The sequence below is a fragment of the Cajanus cajan genome, chromosome 5 (assembly GCF_000230855.2).
Source record: "Cajanus cajan strain Asha chromosome 5, NIPB_CcT2T_4, whole genome shotgun sequence".
NCBI classification, from domain to species: domain Eukaryota; kingdom Viridiplantae; phylum Streptophyta; class Magnoliopsida; order Fabales; family Fabaceae; genus Cajanus; species Cajanus cajan.
Window position 1 is genome coordinate 594,919 of NC_138521.1, and position 20,384 is coordinate 615,302.

The window sequence follows — 20,384 nt, forward strand, 5'->3', positions numbered from 1 at the left end:
TATCACTCAAAATATAATATAATCCCAATTAATCAATTAAAAATCTTGTATTAATTTATTATGAAAAGGTGGGATATTACATAATACATATATACAAAATTGATACATAACATAAAATATGTTTTATAAAATTTTAAACTACTCAAAAGTATTTTTCTTTTCAAATATACGTTATAATATTTAAAAAGTATTTTACAAAATTGTAAGTTACTAATATGAATTTTAGAATAAAAATTTGTGAATTGTTTACAATTTTTTTTAAAGAACAAATTGTACACACGCATATATATATATATATATATACGTGAGAAAAAATATTTAATATGATAACTAAAATTTGTGTTAAAAAAATGTTTTTACTAAAATAATAAAATAAGCATTGATGTTAAATATATTAAATGATCAAAATATTTTAATATATTTTTACTTTTATTTTTTTACATATGATCTTTAAATAAATAACATAATATTATATATTTTTAGTTAAATTTTAAATATCAAATCTTAAAAGCCGCAAAATTAAACCAAATCAAATCACAAAAAAATATTTTAATTTGATTTGAGTTTCATATTTCATTTAAATTGAATTAGACTTAATTTTCTTGTTTACTTCAGATGGCTTTATAAAAATCAAATCAAATCTTATACCAAACACTCATTTAATCGTATCCAAACAAGTAAAAGGCTGTACATACTGTATTGTCTTTGTTCCCTCTCAACTTGTTCCGTAACAATGAAAATACAATCGAATGTTACAAAGAATCGCACACTTTGCAGAGTTGTGCTACAATAAACTCCATAGAGACGAACTCTTGTTTCATTAGAGCAGGGTCATAGCTTATGAATTATGATCTATGAACGATGCAGGTTTGAAGTTTAACTCTTACTAGTAATATGATACATTTCTGAACCAATAAAAGAATTATGGTGTCTTTTGGATGTTTCTAAATTAATCAAGGAGGGGATGTTAAAATTACAAATGTTATATAAACAAAAGTTATTGAAAGAAGAAACAACGGAACCACGGGGAAAGAAGGGAAACCACGAACGTAAAATTATAAAACTATTAATGATCGCCAAGGCACAAGTAATTACGTGATAACTGCTACCATTAATCATTGATGATTATTATCCGAAGGCTGGCGATATATGCAAGCAAGACCAACCAGAACAAATAGTCACTTGATTGAATCTCATATCAATATACGGTGTCCATTCCCATGTGTAGAAAAATAAAAGATGATGGGTAATAAGGATTTTTCTTGAGCAATATCCAAGGAAAGAATACAGACAAAATTGGAACTTTAAAAGGGAAAAATATTAATACTAACAAGTCGGCTGCTACCAAGAGCCACAAGAATTTGAAGCAATAACCAAGCTTGAAGTTAGCCGCCACCAGAAGCTACACAAAGTTGATAAGACATACAACCGGAGAAACATTAGAGAAAACGGGGCATTTGCTCCTATCAAGCGGTTCCCTTCTGTTTCAAAGTTATCTTATCCCCAAGACTGAGGGCAATTCCCTGAGTTTTACTTCTTATTCTGATGTATCCACTCAACTTACCATCCGCTTGCTTTTCGATGCTCACATTCACCAAAGCATCTTCCCCAAAAACACTCTTAGCATAAAGGTTTGCAGCAAGGAAACCACAATCCCCTTCCAATGCCGATCTAAACAAAACACAATAAAACCAAATGATTATATGGACTGAATCCCCGTAAAATCAAGACATGACAATGTCCCTACATTAATGATAAGTAACATTCTACAATTTATTAGAATGATGTTATATATTGTCAAAATAAAACTCATCCGTGACCAAAAAAATAAAATAACAAGCAAAGTTAAGTTTCAGAAACGAAGATGCAGATATCAAGTGGTTCAACAAAATGAATATGGAGAAAAGATCAGCATTTAAAAAAAATCTCTGTGGAGCTTCACTGTTTATGCTATTGAACTATCAATTTCCACAAATGTCTTTTGGATAAAATATAGTTTATTTACAGCTTTTTATAACTATTTTAGTTGTTTTTTTAATTTTAAAAACATTTTTCTTGGAAAAAGCAAAAGCAAACAGGTTTTCCCAAGTAGTAGATGCTCTGGAACACATACAATATCTGTCATAAATTTGCATGTCTGCACACAATCTTTCGTGGTTAAAATTAGCGTCTACAACAAGACCTGTGCTGAGTCAGAGAACTTACGGTGGAGTCAGGCACTTCATATTTGTAGACTTGATAATATGGTTCAGGAAGTCTCTCTCATCTTGTAATACTGTATTTACAGCAACCTAAGCATAAAATTCATTTTAATGAACGAATCAGAAATACCATCCAGTTCATGAAGAAATACACTGCCGAATACATGTATCCCTATCACATTTATGCTTCTGTGATAACTTCCAACGCACGGATGTGCCAATTTTGGCATCATACCTGTATTATAAGTATATCTAGAAACACCAACGACATGGGTACACCATGAATTCATTGTTGTTGGTGTTTGCCTTTGATGCATATTAGCAGGATATGACTAGAAATATATGAAATTCAAAGTCAAATAGCATGATCTCAACCATCAAGATACCATAACCAATGCATATATTGAAGAGAAAGTGCTATTAAAAAACAAATTTCATATCATAACTTTATGAACTCATACTTAATAAAAACATCCAGGTCTCATTAAAAGAGCAAACCATGACTCTAAACGCTAAAGTACCAAAAAAAATTTTGTGTGAAAGTGGGATTGCTATGGGAAAGAAAGTTAGCACCATAATTTTGTTACCCCTTGTTTTAAAAAATACCCAAGGAGAGAAAGAGGAAAGATATATACCTTGTTTTCCCACTCAAACTCAGCCCACATAGTTCTGAATGCCACATCAGCACAAGATGCAGGAGAAATGTAGTCCATGATATCAATATGGATATCATTTAGAACAATAACTGTCCTCTCAAGAACATTAGAAGATGTCTCATAGACTATGTTACCAAATATAACTCCCGTTTCAGTTGACGAAACCTTAATGTTGGCTTTAATCTGTTTGCTTGACTCTGGAGCTAGAGTGTAGTTTTGTGGACGCTCAACAAGTTTGAGATCACCCATGGTTGCCAACTCCAAACACAAATTCTGAAGAGTTTCCTTGGTACGGTTGATGACAGTAACATCAAGAACGATGTCATAGTGATGCACTGTTACATATGCTTCAGCATAAACAGGGTCACTGAATCCAGTGAGCTGAAGAATGCGATTGAGCTTATTTGCATCATCTGCATCCTTTGTAAATTCTCCGGTAGCACGTTTGAGATCATCTTGAACCTCATCTTCCAGCTCAAGTTGGCTCATACCCTGAAGAATTCAGAAAAATATATATATATATAAAAAAAATATAAAAAAATCCACAGATTGAACATTAGAAAAGAAACACAAGAAAAGCTAGTGTGTTAAACACATTAACAGATGTTGCTACAAAATTTGTTGTATTATAAGCCACTGGCAGGAATTACACTCAAGTGACACAAGCCAATTTAACATCATGAATTCAAGCAATGCATATTATCACAACTTAATATTAACATAAAATACAGAAAAATTCACATCATGCAAAATAAAGAACTCAAGAAATCTTAAGATACACATTCACAAACTTGGTGTTATTTGCACAAGATTGGAATCTATAATTTTTAGCAACACAGTACCCCACAAAGTAATCATTTTCTTTATCTTTGCAATCTCTCATTTCATTTCCTTTTCATTCTCTTTTGATTGCACAAGATTGGAATCTATAATTTTTAGCGACACAGTACCCCACAAAGTAATCATTTTCTTTATCTTTTCAATCTCTCATTTCATTTCCTTTTCATTCTCTTTTGATTCCTCGCAACTTCAATAACGCAGATTATTCCTTGTGACATTGAAGGTTATGAGAACTATAAAATTGCATAAGGTATAATAGTTTTAATAGAAATTGATTTATGAAGATAAGTACCCACATGTTTTAGTGACTTTCTGTAATTTTTCCTTATTATCATTATGAAGGAAATAACAATAAGAAGTTGTCTTTGCTAGAATCTAAAAGGTATCATGAAATTCAATAGCAATGAGTAATTATTAATGAACTACCATTATGCTCTATTGGTTTTACTGTTGTTTATCATGTGTCATCCATGAGATATGTTTAGTTGTGAAGGGTCAGAGGTCTTCAAGTTCAAATATTATTTGGTGTAAATTGATAATAACAAAAAAAAGGGAAAAATATGTTTTTAGTCCTTCTAAAACTTTTGAAATTTGGTTTTAGTCCATTGAAATTTTTTTGAACTATTTTTGTCATGTGTCATGCAAGAGATATGTTTAGTTGTGAAGGGTCAGAGGTCTACAAGTTCAAATATTATTTGTTGTAAATTGATATAAAAAAAAGGGAAAAATATGTTTTTAGTCCCTCTAAAACTTTTGAAATTTGGTTTTAGTCTATTGAAATATTTTTGAACTATTTTTGTCCCTCTAATATGAAAATGCATCACTTGGTAATTAAAATAATTTAGATAGCACTCAAAAATGGTTATAAAGCGCTACCTAAACCACTTTAAGGATCAAAAGTAGTGCATTTTCAAATTAGAGGACCAAAATAGAACCAAAAAAAATAGGAACTAAAACCAAACTTAAAAAATTCTAAAGGAATCAAAAACATAATTTACCCAAAAATAAAATATGTAAACAAATTATTGCTAACAAAATTGAGTACAATAAAAAATTATAAATAAAAAAAATATGTATCTATTCCCTCCAGTGTTCACTGTTCATACACAAAATGAAGTGTTCACTATTCATACAGAAAATCAAGTTGAGAGATAATCCTGTGAAACATCTCATCTACATTTTTCAAATAACACAACCTCCGTCTCATCTAGAAATAAGGGAGGGGGGAGGATGGAAAATACCAAAGCCAAATATAAATCCTAACCTTATGCATAGTGAAATCCAAGCAATTTAACTATATCAGTGTGGGAATGGGGTGTTTCAGTTTTGGTCACTCCAACATATATTACTGCTGTGTCAGTGGAAGTTCACATAACTCTTCATCCATTCAAAGGCATCTACACTCACAATCTAGCAAAATTGTTTTCATGTTGCCACCTTTTAGTGGGGTAGTGATTAAATTATTTAATTTGTTTGATTGCATTGGTCTAAGCACCTATATGAGCTAACAGGGGGTGCTCATAACTTGAAGGCCTATTTTTTGCGGCAATATATCTTGTATAAGAAAATTGATAACATATTAAATGATAATAATATATAAAATATAAGAACAAAAACTAACAAACTAGATAGACAATTATAATGTTCCGTGCATCTCATGGGTCAGATAACTAGTATAATCAAGAGTAAATAAATGCAGTTATCATACCTTCCTGCTCTTCAAATGGTAAAAGTCAATAAGGTCATCAGGCTGCGCATTAGAGATTTGAGCCTTAGCTTTAATCTCCTCAGTCTCACGGCGCTGCTTATCTGCAAGCATTTTCACAAAGCTCTGTCTGCAAGATTGCAGCCATATCTTCCTTATCTCATCACCCGTATTGCAGAGCAATCTAATGCAGAGGACAATCCTGTCATAAGAATCATTATCAATCGGATGAGGAAGAATTGAAGACTGACCCAGCTGCAGCATTGAGACAATGATCAACAAGGCCTGGGTAGTTGCTTTGTTAACTTCAGCTTTTGAGGTCTGGACCTCCTCCAACCTCAAGACGAGTTTTGTCAGGGTACATGCAACCACTGCCCCAAGAAAGAAATCACCCGAGAGAATCAGTGATCTCAAGTTCCCAATGGAAGACAGAGACCCCTGTACAAGGGTAGGTGGTGACATGGCAGTTTCCAAAGCAGCACTCTGGGTGGCATAGGTCCCATCTGCAAGAATTGCAGGCCTCCTAGAAGACACAGTGGTTGAGTTAACCTGCTGTAAAGCTTTTGATGTCTCCTGGCCATCTTCCTCAGCAGCAGTATAAAATGGAAGGTCACCAAGACACTGCTTAATGGTTGCAATTCCACTCTCAACCTCCGAGAGCGACAGGCAATATTCCCCAATAATCCAGAGTGCACAAGAACACACCCTTGCAGCACGGATTTGATAGAAAGTATCCAACAGCCTGGTGATAATAGAAATCCGCAACTTCGGGTTGGTCTCGATGATCTCGCGCACAAAAACAACCACATCCATGGCAGAAGCCACATTGGAATCCCCCAAGAAGTCCATCAACAAATGCACAACAGTACTCGCCACCTCCGGGAACTTAATAGCACAAGTATGAATAGCCTGCACCAGCATCTGCCTGTACTCTCCATTCTTCTCATGCTCCCCGCTCTGAGTTTTCACAACCTCCTTCTTGAGCATCATAACAACCTCATCAATGTTCCGAGGAGTAATGAGTTCGAGAGCAATATCAAGAGTCTTCCTCCTAATATCAAGATTGGGAGTGGAAAGTGCCCGAAGCACATCCATGACCATCTCCACCATGATATCCCTATTGGAACTCTTGAGCTCGTTCAAACGATCGAGAACAATGAGTTTCACATTGTTATCACTCTGGGAAAGCAAAAGCTGACAATAGGTACTAGCAGCAGCCCTAATTGCAGTGGGAGCAGAGGAGAGCGAAACAAGAGTGCTAGCACATTCATAAATTACAGCAGTGGAAGGGGCATTCAACAATGCTATAATAATCTTAATATATTTCCCCTTCTCCCCCTTGTTACTCCTACAAACCTTCCTAATGAGCTCCAACACCACCATCTGAAGCTGCTCACCCCAGTCAATAATCCTATCAATATTTGAGAAAAGATAATTGATAGCGCGATCCTGCGCGCACGAGAAAAGCATGAGGAACGCGTTTCGCTTACTGGAGGGATCCTGCTCGGTGGAAAGGAACTTGTCGACGATCTCCGGCGCACTGTCGAGCAGCTGTTCCCCCTGCGGCAGCTTGAAGACGGACATGACGGCGAGGACGGCGTTGCGGCGGACGAAGGGGTGGCGGTGCTCGAGGTTGGAGAGAATGGAAGGAATGAGAGGCTCGATGATCTCGGACTCGTTGAGGCGGCAGAGGAAGCGGAGAGTGACGCCGCGGATGTACTCGTTGGGGTGCTGGAGGTTGTTGCGGAGGTTCTGGCAGATGAGGATCATCTCCGGGAGCACCTTGCCGCGCGAATCGGTCTTGTCGATGATCTCGAGGTAGAGGAGGAGGAGCTTCTGCACCGTGTGATCCTCGGAGGGGAGCACGTAGCGGATGATGGTGATGAAGAGCTGCGGAATCGTCTCGCCGTTGAGGAGGAGCATTATTGCCTTCTTCAGCGCGTCGATCTTCGCTGCGACATCGTTTCCTTCCAGCGCCTCCTTGATCTCGTTCGCCAGCGCCGGCGTTCCCTTGTCGAAGTGAACCACTAGAGTGCACGACTTCTCCATTTCTGATCTGCAATTCTCTCAGATCAGATCAGATCTACGCAATTCCAAATCACACGAAAGCAGAATCTACAGAGGAAGAAGAAGAAGAAGCAGATGCAGATCTGAGTAGAAAGAAAGAACACACCGTTCTATAACAACGTTGCTGATTTTCAGTTTTTAACCCGTTCAGTTCCGGTGACTCCTTGCTTGGGCTTCCATAAATCTGAGCCGTTAGTAAGAAACGACATGAAACTGGGCTTCTGGGCCGCGTTTTGGATACTTACCCACCTTCTTCGGCCCAATATCTATTGTTGGGTGGCTCGTGATATATATACACTTCCTTTTTTGGCTCATGATATATACATCTTCTTTTTTTATAAGTCCACCTCCTTTATTTCTTTTCAAAAAAATTATAAAATATAATATATTTTTTTTATTTTCTAATTTTATACCTTTAACTTTTAATTTGTTATTTTCTTCTTTTTTTCACACACTTTTTTTCTCACATTTTTTTTCTTTTTTAATTTTCACATGCTATCAAAATAGGTGAGATGAAGGAAAGGTAAGAGTGTGCATATAAAAATTGAAAAAAGGAGAGAAGATGTGTGAAAAAAAAAGTAATAAATTAAATATTATGGATGTAAAATTAAAAAAAATTAAAAATATTTTAAAATTTTAATTATTTTTTTAAAAAAGGAGGTGTACTTATAGAAAAAAAGAGGTGTATATATCATGAATCTCCTTTTTTTTATAAGTACACCTCCTTTATTTTTTTAAAAATTATAAAATATTTGTAGTTTTTTTTAAATTTTTTCTAATTTTATACTTCCAACTCTTCTTTTTTTCATATATTTTTTTTTCTTTCAATTTTCACATGCATCATTTCTTTTTTCTCCAATTTTTTAACCTATTTTGGTATGTAGTTTTAACTCTCTCGATTTTTACATTAATATTTTCTTCCCTAACTTCTTTCACTTTTTCATATATAGAACTAGAATGCGACAATATTATAAATATGTGTGACTTTCTCGATAATTTTTACCTAATTAGATTTTTTTTTTTATTAAAATAGGTGAGATGAAGGAAAGGTAAGGGAGTGCATGTAAAAATTGAAAAAGAGAAAGAAGATGTGTAAAACAAAAATATTAAATTAAATATTATGAATGTAAAATTAAAAATTCATAATACTTTAAAATTTTAATTTTTTTAAAAAAGAAGACGTACTTATAAAAAAAAAAAAAAAAAAAAAGGTGTATATATGATCAAGCTTGTTAGGTTTCTCTGAGGCAAGTCTCACTGCACAAACTTTTCACTTACCAGAATCTGGGGAGTTTATTATGTTGATACTTGATACAGGCCAATGGGTGTTTATAAAAAATATTTATAATTTGATAGTGGTTTTCTATCTATTAGCCTTAGGTTTATGTATGGTCAATTATCCGTAAATTTTTTGTGAATATAAATATTATATTATTCAACTTTATATGTGCCTCTCTACAAAAAAAAAAAAAAAAACAAACAAACAAACAAACTCTATACATGCCTGCATGATATATTTATTATATTATATTATATAACTAAATTAAGGATACTTTAAATAAACACGTAATTATTAAGTTAGAGAATTTTATTTGTAATGATTTATACTAATAAATTAAATTATTTTTATACATTCAAATAAAAAAATGTATAAAAAAAAATTAAGACTCAATTACAACTTTTTTAAATTAGGGAACTTAATTAGAATTTTTTTATAAAAAAAAAAAAAGTTGAAGGAAAATCAATCTATTAAACCTTTTGAAAAAATTGTCTTATCTATAACAATTTTCATTTTTTTTTTGCTTTTTTTTCATCCCTGACATTATTTTTCATTAAAAAAATAACACTAAATAAGATGTTCCTTAAAAACATTTCGAACCAGAACTCCATACGAGAAAATTTATGTTTTCTTGGTGAAATCTTTATTGTTATTATTTTTAATTGAATTAATGGTGTGTTTGGATGAGAAATTTTACAAATTCAAGGAATTTTAAATTTTTGGTATTTGAATTACTTTGATTTCAATTTCTATCATTCTTAAAATATTTTGTTTGGATAAGTCAATTCAAATTTCTCAAATTTTAAATTGTTAGGTTGGATATGATAATTTGATTCTATCATGATAAAATTGATTTTAAAAATATATTTATATATTGAGATTTTTAAATTAAATTTTATAAAAACAAATATTTGCTAATTTTTAAATATTTAATAATTTTAAAAATTAATATTAAATAATATTTAATAATTTTAAAAATATTTTTTGAATATTCAATAATTAAAAACATGAAGAAATAAGAGATAAGATAAAATATATAAGTGAAATAAGAAGAAAAAAATATGAGGAATTTCAAATTCTTACTCTTTTGGGAGAATTTGAAATTCTACTATTTCAAGGAATTTCACAAATGCTTGAATTTCAAATTCCTTATAAATTCCTCATCCAAACAAGGTATTTCACCTCAAAGAATTTGAAATTCTTCAAATAAATGAATTACTCTATTTAAATTCTCCATCCAAATACACTATAAGGGTGATAAAGAAATTGCTATTCGCAGACAAAAAAAAATTGCTCTATGGAACATTCTTAAATATATATTTTTTATTAAATAAATTTTATTGAAATTGGTAAATGATGTTAATCATGTTCTTTACGATTCACATAGTTTTGTGTTAAATCTTATTATTGTCATCGTAATTTTTATGAATAAAAAAATATTTTCTATTCAATAAATACTGTTTTATAATTTTGTTTTTATAGTTAAACTAATAATAAATTATGTATTGAGAATCTAAAGTACTTTTATATTTTCTTTCCAACATAAACTATTATATATATAATAAATTTATTAATTTTTATAATAAATAATTAAAAAAATATTATGATGCTTACTTTTAGTGGCAAGATCTTGACGTTGAGATGCTGGTAAAGTATGCAACAGTTTGAACATGACACTAGTGAGGTCATCACCTTTTTATACTATGCGTCAGATAGTAGACCAAAGCCCAACTTCCTCCCACCTACGTTGGGACTCAATGCAGTCGAAGAAGATGTTACTCGTTCTGGATATTAATTTCGCAAAAAAAAACACAGATAGTTGAGTATGGAACTCCTTTCGTCTGCAGCCTTTGTCTCGTCGATAATAGGGTTGGGTATACGGAACGCGGATAAGTCCGATCCATAAAATAAATAAATTTATTTTTTAAATTTATATTTAGCCTGCCAAAATTCGTAAATAATAGACCGGTTTCCAAGCTTAAATAATAGTTAAAAAAATAAATTTTTTAAAAATAAAAATATATAAAACTAGAAGAAAAAATATTTTTTTATTTATAAGTTAAATTTTATCAAAATTTATCAATAGTTAAAATGATTTAAAATACTAAATATTAAAATATTAAAATAAATAATTATAAATACTTAAATAATAGTACCAAACTTTCAATAATAAAAGCATCAAAATGTCATAATAATAATTTAAATGACAAATATATACCAACTAAACATAATTTTAATGTCATAATAATTTAAAAATTAAATACGCAACTTAATATCAAAATCAAATATTTAAAAATATTAATTAGTGAAGTTCATGGACTAGTCCACGAGCTCACGGATTAAATTTACCAAGTTCGCGAACTTCACGGGTCGGGCTCAAAAATTAAACATAGTCATACAAATTTGAAAAAAAACAGGTCCGTTATCCGCGAAATCCGCGAGCTTACAGACCGGTCCACGGACCCAGGTCCATCTACCCACCCTTAGTCGGCAACCTCTCATTAATCTCCATAGCATGATTTTCATCCTTTGAGGTAGGTTCAGATTCTATATTAACATCAGTTACCTAAGGCACGATGGACTTCATTGGTGATCAATTTTTCCATGGTGTAATAATATGCCACTTTGACTATATAAGCTTCCTTCTTACTTAAATTCCAAATTATGGTGTCATGCTCACGGATGTAAGAGATGGGCATGGATGTGATCTATTGGATATTGTAATAGCCCGAACACATCAGAATGAAAGAGATCTAGAAATTAATAAGTGTGAGATTGTATAGTTGAGAATAACTTAAAGGAATTAATTTGTATTACTTATACTAACAAGATACATCTATTTCTCGATAGCTTATTCTATAAGAACTCCACAGTTAAACATATTTGACTTAAAGTAATTTAGGGATGAGTGATCTTCTCAAAAAGTGTGCGAGTGAGAACAAAACACACTAAAAAGTCTTGTGTTGATTTATGGGATCAGTCGTTAATCCTAAAAGCGAACGAACATCTCAGCAAGGACGACTATTCATAGAGGATTCTGACCAGTGAAAGGTTTTAACCAACGAGATAGTGTTACTATATAAAGTATTGTGATGAAAGGGCTACCCATGAAAGGTTCTAACTAGTGAAGGGTTTCGACCAATGAGGTATGTCACTATGTAAAATATCATAGAGTGGAGCCGCTGAAATATCAAATATGAGGAGTGTTACAATTATTTTATGAAATAATTATTGTTTAAGCAACTCTACATTAAATTAGAATAAAATATAATAAAAATGCATACAAAAGAAAAAAATACAAGGTAAATTTTATATTAGACACAAATGAAATTGATATTTATGAATTATTATAATATAAAAAAAAATGGATCATTCTACCTCTAGTCAAAATCATTTATTTGAAAAATACATAATATCCTACAAAATGTAAGCACCATACTATATGCAAGTTAAACAAATGAGTTGTAAAAAACTGATCACAAAACAATTGAAACCATGCTAACACAAATAATATGGTATTTCACCATTAACTATTTTAAAAACTAAACTATGAAAATATATCAATAAATATGATAAATGAAGCAATTATATATAATAATTGAACTTCTAATAAAAAAGTTTTTTTTTTATTTAGACATGTATTTTTGATACAAATAAGACATAACACTTATGTAAAACTGTGTGATAACTAAGTAATTTATTTGAATTCATTAAAGTGTGATTACACATTATATAAGGATTAATGCACAACTAAAGACAACATAGGATAATTTAAAGTTTAAAAACATTTATAAAATTATATAATATTTAAAACTATTTTTTATTAATTTTGTCAATTCAAATTATGAAATGATAAAATAATTCAATTATTTTATAACTATATAATAAATAAAATAAATTTTATTAATTTTATATATTTGGTTATAAAATCCTAGTTATTATTTAAACAAACATTAAAAAAATGTTAAATGATTTTGTAAATTATTTTACAACTATATTGTAAAAAAAAATAAAAGAAAATAAACTTAAGTTCTTTTACATACAAACATTATGCATTTTTTTATTTGATTGTTACATAATTAGATGGTTATTGGAGGGAGCCAAAATAGATTACGATTTTCAATGAAAGGAGGAAGTATAACAATTTTCTTTTTTATTAAACCAAACAATTCATAAAACTCCCAAATAAAAATCTTAAAATAAAAAATCAATAAATCCCATCAAAGAATTTGGAAGAATAAAGAATAACTAAAACTTATTGAATAAGAGTATATTTTTACACGCAATCAAGTAAAAAAATAAACATTAAAATTATAAAATGCAAACCTATATGTGTAATTGTATATTTTAGAAAAAATAAAATAAATAAATAAAATATAAACATAAAAATGAAGACGAGAACAAAATAAATAAAAAAAAATTGAAAATAAAGAAACCTAAGATAATTCATAATAAGAAAAATAGGGGAAAAATTATATCTAGAGAAACTTCTTCAAAAAGCTCTTTTGTGTAAGAAGGTAAGAGAGAAAAAATATTGATAGATTAGAGAATGATAACACAATTTGAGAATGATGATGTCTTTAAAGAAAACAAATAGAAATTTAGGGTTTAGATTATGAATATAACTACAAAATAAAATACTTTTTATTATAATTTTAGTTAAGATTTTAAACAAATTTTATTTTTTATAATGAGTTAAAATACTTTAATAACCTCAACTTTTACGCATAACATAATATAAAGACATCTAATAATATAAATGCGTTAACTTATTATATATATATATATAGAGGGGGGAGTTCAAACAAGACTGGTGTAACTTTTATCAAGTATTACATTGCTCAATGACTTTATATTAAATGTGAATTTTGTAAATTCAATCGTTGAATTATAACTTCATATCGTTTTATATGTTTATATCAAATTTTGTTAAAATTGAACAATAATTTAAAAGTAATCAAAGTGTTTATATTTTATTATATTTTCAAATTTATATATTACTTCAATTTTATTTTATAATAATGAATATCAAATCATTTTGGATTAATATAAAATTTTGTATGTATGATCTAAGAGTAAAGAACTTTTAATCTAACGGTTAAATTTATAAAATTTATATTTAATATAAAGTTATTGAGAGATATAATACTTAATAAAAATTACACCGGTGTCATTTAATATTGTGCAAGAAAAGAAAATAATTTTCAAAATAAGTCCTTCCACCGTCCAAATCTTTAGTTATTTAAAAAAAATTGTTCCAAAATAAATGTTATTTTAGATTCTTAAAATATAAATAATATTTTTTTAATTATGTACATATTTAATATGTTTTTTTCATCGATTATTGACTTATTTTTACAAAAATGTGATAATAAAGTTTAAATAATGAGATATTAATAACTATCTTTTAGTCTAAATTTACATCTATTAAATATTTTTTTTATTAATGTATATTAATCTAAAAAAACTAAATATTTAAAATAAAGGGATTTTATTTTAACATTTTATTCTATCCATCTCTCAACGACTGAAATTTTAACATTTAGAAAAATTTTCAAAATAAATTTTGTTTTCACTTTTAATATAATATTATTTACAATTTTTTTCTAATTTGTTCTTTCATAAATTATTTAACATTCACAATTAAAAGTAGTCCATTTATTAAAAGAGTGAGTTATTTTAGTCAAATTATATAAAAAGTGATACATTTATTATAATCTCTAATATGTGTATATAAACTATATAATACAGTCATTGTATGTTGAAGGAGTAATGTAATATTACTTTTGTTCCTATTTATAAGATTTAACTTAAAATAATTATTTGTTTAAGACTCAATTTATATTGCCTTATATATTAATCTTAATTATTTTTAGACTAAAATATCTCTAATTAAAGTGATTTTTTTTAATTTGGTAAAAAAATATTAATTGTTTTTTAAAAGCGTGCATTCTAATTGTTAAAAGATACTATGAGTACTAGTATTTTAACTAGTTTATTGCATATGTTAAATGTTTATTATATATAACTAAAAAGTCTATTAATTTTTGATAGAGTGAATAATTATTTTTTTACACATATTTTTTCTCTTATTTTACCTTAAGAAATATGTTAATGGAAAAAATATATATATAATTAAGGAGCAATGATGGATCCAAGATCCTAAATTAGTAGGAACAATTTTTAAAAAAAATTAATAATCATCATATAAAATATATATATATAAATAACCATTAACGAGATAAATATATACAATTAAGATTACAAAATAAATATTTTTAAATATATATTAATAATTTAATTAAAATTAAGGGATATATCTATCTACTCTCATTATATTCATGTCACTATAAAATAGTATAAATTTCTTTAAAAAAGTATGACAACTAAATGAAGGTATCCTTTTATATACGATAAATTTAAATACAACCTTATTCCTTAACTACTTTCTATTGCATAAACAAATGATAAATCTTAACCATTTAAGTTAGTTGAAGAGGAAGGAGATGAAATAGAGTATGATTTCATTTTCAATGACAGATGGTTGTTATTTTGTCCCTACTTATTGGCTGTCGTTTTAATTTTTTTTTTATTTTTTTATTAGAAGTTGTCTTTTTGTTTTAAAAAGCAATAAAATTTCTGTCGCAACCAAACAAATCACAACGCTTACACATGACGTTTGTTATTATCCTCAATATATTCATGTTAATGTATTAGTTTACATCCGTGTTATGATTTTAAATTGATTGTTTAGTCTAAAAAAATTTTTAGACAGGACATACATAAAAATTAAACACTTAATTTATATACTATCTCAATATGAAATACTTTTACATATGTAAATGTAGTTATAGAGAGATGAATTTAATTCATCTACATTGTTAATATAAAATATTCTTACATATAAATTTGCACTTTACATATTATACAATATAGCAAATTCCTATAAAATGTTTATGTAAAAAAATTTCTAACTAATTAGAAAATCACATGATAATTATAATAAGAATAAAAACAATTATGTCATAATATAATAATTTATGATGGTATAAAAAATCTTTGAACTAGTTTCATAAATTAAATTATATAAAATATATTTTCACAACAAATATTAAAATATTATCAACTAAATTAGACATTTTATGATAATGATCTTTAATTTGAATTATATCTTATATTAATAATTTAGTACATGTGAAACTTTTGAAATAGATTGTTATCATATTCGACAAGAAATATTTCTTAATAATAATAAAAAAAATCTCAATAATATTATATTTATCATAATTAAGAGTGTGTGGTAAGTATAATTAAAGTGATCAAAGAATTATATATTTATGCATTGATAAAACTATTCACTATTTCTTTAAGTCGAATCTTTCTCTCTTTATGAACCATATAGGCAAGAGAAATTGTGAACAAAAATAAAAGAGTTTGTTTCATCCATGATTAAATATTTCATAGTAATTTTATAGATAATAGATAGGAATTATGCTCATTATTAAACTTGTTAAAGAGATAAAATTGAATTAGGATAAATCTTTTTTATCAAACATATTAAGCTAAAAATTAAGATACATTATGAGAAAACAAAACTTTGTAACACCCTAATTATAGATAAGGAAAAAAAATAAGATTTCAAAATTATTTAAAAAGATATGTTTATCTTATTTACTAGATAAAACAACAAGACTTTATTATTTCCGAGCAAAATCATATTAGTTTAATATGAAACTTTAGAATATTGATGCAAAATCAAAAAAGATAAGAAAAAATACGATTTCAAAATCATTTAAAGAGATATGTTCATCTTATTTACTACTATTTTAGTACGTGCAATGCACAAACTAAATATTTATTATGTGTAACTAAAATTTATAATAAATTATTATATAAATAAATGTTATGTTTGAATATATAAATCGTATTTAAAAATTGTATAAGTACAGACTTTTAAAAAATATAAATTATATTTTATATTTATGATAAATAATTTATATTATATCATAATATTATTTTTATTTATTGATAATTTATTTTAAAAATAAATTTTAATTTTAAAATAATTATGGTAAATAAAAATTAAATTAGATAAAAAGTTAAAACAAATCCCTAAAAACTCTCTTATCAGAGAAAAACTCCTAAAAACATTCTCATACAAGATAAAGATTTGTTTTTAATATATAGAGGTTGATTTATAAGTTTTAAATAATTATATAATAAAAAAATAAGATTTAGGTGGTGGGTTAATTGAGAATATTTTATTTTCTTATCTAAAACGGAAGATTTCAAATTAATAAATGATTACATTATAAGGAAAGGATAGTTGGCTTTTATCAACAAGTTAAATATGGGCTATGGTTTTTAAAGTTCCTTTTCATGTAATCCATGAAAGCTCTAGGTGCATTACTCACACCAAAAGGCATAACCAAGTACTCATAGTGTCCATAGCAAGTCCTAAAAGCAATCTTTAGAGCATCCTCAAACCTCACCTGGACTTGGTGGTATCTTGATCATAAATCTATCTCACTAAACACTCATGTCCCAACTAGTTGATCCATAAGGTCATCTATCCTAGGTAGAGGATATCTATTCTTAATATTCACCTTATTGAGTTGGTGGTAATCTACACACAATCTCATATTTTCATCCTTCTTTTTAACTAGCAACACAGGCGCTCCCCAAGGTGATACATTTGCCTGAATGAATTGTTTCTCTAAAAGTTCCTTTATTTGTATCTTAAGTACAACCAACTCTTTAGGGTACATCCTATAGGGTGTTACAAACATAGGGGTTGTACTAAACACTTAGTCTATGGAAAACTTAGTTTCCCTCTCAAGTGATAAACTAGACACATTTATAGGGGATATGATGGCATCCTAGCTTGCATGAACATGAGATGGTGAGCAAGGAGGAGGACGCCTACTCCAAGGATCAAGTTCTTCAAGGTGGGGTGTGATTTTAGGAGGGATTGTGAGAGAATGGACGAAAATGGAAGATGTGGAGGAGGTGTTTGATGAAATGTGTGAGAGGGAACTCTAGGGTTTGGCTCACTTCAAGGTAGATGAAGGCCACTTCTAGGGTTTTGCTCTCAAGGTGGAGATAGGATGGGTGGTGGCCGGATTTAGCCAAGGGTGACTAAGGATGATATAAAGGCAAAAATGCTCTCTTTATATTCAATTTCCAAAGTATTTACATGATGCATAACCTAGGGTATTTATAGGAGTGGGAGGCATCTAGGGTTGCATTGGCCAAAATTCACAATGCCAAATGCACACTAAATGAAACTCAAATGAACCCTAGATGCAACTTGGTGGCCAAGGATGGAATCTTTGGGTTTAGTTAGGCTACATCTAGATGCATGATAAGACTATGCAACCTTTGCTCTCCACTTGGGCCTAAGCCTTTCTAACACCAAAAATAGGTCCAATAGCCACAAAAATACGTCTAGTTTTTGTTCTCACCCTAATCAAATACCTTAGCCCAAAAAATAAAAACCTATGATCTAAAGCACCCCATAATACAAGGGTAAAATGAGAAATACAAAAGAAAATAAACCCTATGACTAAAATACCCCAAAATACAAGGGTAAAATTGGAAATACAAGTAAAATAGATCCTATGTCTAAGATACCCCAAAATACAAGGGTAAAATAGGAAATCAAAGACAATGGCAAAATAGGAATAAAAATAAATGCTATGCTAATAAAAACTTAGGAGCTAAGGTCCAAAAGTGGCCTCACTCCTCCTATGGTTTTTTAACACTAACCCGTTCCTTTTGCTTCCTTCAATACATCACCTCTTGGACTTCTTGACCTTAGTGTTATTCCATCATTCCCTCCCTCTTGAAAAGGATTTGACCTCAAATCAAGAGGTTCCTCATGGTGGGCATCATGACCAACAAAAACATAAAAATAAGCATTAGAGGTAATAGTATAAGCATTAGACTCTCTGATGCAAAAGATAGGATCTTCCCCATGGTGAAGTCTAGATGTATAACCAAATCCTAAAAAGGTAAACAGACTAAAACTATAGCACACTAATGCATTAGTCTCAAAAACTAAAATATCTTGTTGGAGGTACCCAATGTAGTGACCTAGGTATGTACTAGAAAATAAAGAAAACTTAACTAAACAATTACCTAAACAACTTTGTATTGCATTATTTGTTAGATACATATGAGAAAAAGGTGTGAAGAGGAGTCTAGAAAACTCATATAATATAAGTTTGTCTTGTAGGGAAGTAACCAAGTTAAGTTCAAATAAGTTTGAACTTCCCTCAAGATCAAAAATAGAAAATAGGACACCATGAGATGTATCCAAAAAATCATACAAATCAAAAGTTGGGTGCTTTTTGAGGACAAATAAAGTAGAAAGAGTCTTAAAGAAAGAAGGCTTATCTTCCTTGGGCACCACCAAGGAAGTAGCACAAGAAGTGGGACTAAGTGAAATTCACTTCTTCTTCACTAAATCTTGAAGTTGAGATTCTTTTTCTTTAAAAAGGATTTGTTTTTGAATCTCCACTTCATGACTAGTGGCAACATGGGAGAAAGAGTTAAGGTCTTGATGAATGAAGAGAGTCTTTTTTAAATCATTTTCAATGGGAAAGTGACTCTCTTCAAGCATAAGCCCTTTGGAAGAGACATTATCCTCCTTACTCTTCTTTAAGAGTGTTGGTTGTTGTTTTTCATTTTCTAACCACTCTTGAACTTTTTCTATACTTTTTTTTTTTTCTTTCTTTTCTATTTTCTTTTCTTTTTCTTTTATTCTAAGTTCTACCTCTCTTGTTGTATTTTCTTCCTCATGCATACTCCTAGGGACTCTAACTTCTTTTTCTATTTGAGATCTAGTTGGAACATTCCTAGGTTTGGATCCACTAGTTTCTCTCCCCTTAACTAATTTTGCAAGTAATTGTTGTATTTCCTTCTTATTCCTAGCATTTTCTTTTTCCCTTTTTCTAATTTCTTCCTCTCTTTTTATGTGTTCCTCTTCTTTTTTTCTTATGTACTCTTTTAACTTTCTAATCTCATCTCTAACACTAGACCTAGTACTACAAGAATTATGACCATGTACACTAGAATGATCACTCATCTTTGATCAAGAAAAGGTTTTCACAAATTTGTTTTAAAAAAAAAGTTGAAAAAAGGTTTTCACAAAGAGTGAGTTATAAAAGGTTTTCACAAAGAGTTTTTAAAGGTGTAGGATTGGTGTAAAAAAGGCCTAAGTGTACAAATTGAACTATCAAAGGGAGGTGGACTACAAGGAATCACTTAAAAACCAAGTCTTATCAAGTAGGAATCACTAAGCCCTTTCACACTTTTCTTAAAAAACAATTTTTGTACTAAAGGGATGCTAAGTTCCTTAGTCACTTTTGGAAGGTACTATGGGAAAAACTAGGAACAAAGCTTCTCTATTCTACTACTTGTCATCCTCAAACCAATGGCCAAACCGAAGTAGTAAATAGATCCCTATCCATTTTGTTAAGGGTACTCCTCAAAGGGAATAAGGAAACTTTGGATAATTGTCTCCCCCATCTAGAATTTGCATACAATAGAGTAGTCCATAAGACTATTAATCTTTCACCCTTTGAAGATGTCTATGGCTTTAACCCAATAACTCCTCTTGATCTATTACCCCT

The 20,384-nt window shown here is 29.4% G+C and overlaps 1 protein-coding gene across 1 annotated transcript; it reads right to left on the reverse strand.

Annotated features, from left to right (window-relative positions):
- Window positions 1-1,163: 1,163 nt before the first annotated feature.
- Window positions 1,164-7,617, reverse strand: LOC109807664 (coatomer subunit beta-1). The gene is made up of 4 exons (XM_020370238.3): window positions 5,406-7,617; window positions 2,837-3,349; window positions 2,206-2,291; window positions 1,164-1,671 (listed from the first exon to the last, which is right to left on the reverse strand). Exons 1-4 carry the CDS (start codon window positions 7,449-7,451, stop codon window positions 1,467-1,469), a joined length of 2,850 nt encoding a protein of 949 aa, XP_020225827.1. The 5' UTR covers window positions 7,452-7,617; the 3' UTR covers window positions 1,164-1,466.
- Window positions 7,618-20,384: the final 12,767 nt, after the last annotated feature.

Excerpts from the sequence above, each read along its gene's own strand:
- LOC109807664 (XM_020370238.3), bottom strand. The coding sequence starts at position 7,451 with ATGGAGAAGTCGTGCACTCTAGTGGTTCACTTCGACAAGGGAACGCCG. Across the intron at positions 3,350-5,405 it reads ACCATTTGAAGAGCAGGAAG|GGTATGAGCCAACTTGAGCT; the intron begins GTATGATAACTG and ends TGAATTCTTCAG. Across the intron at positions 1,672-2,205 it reads ATGAAGTGCCTGACTCCACC|ATCGGCATTGGAAGGGGATT; the intron begins GTAAGTTCTCTG and ends TGTTTTGTTTAG.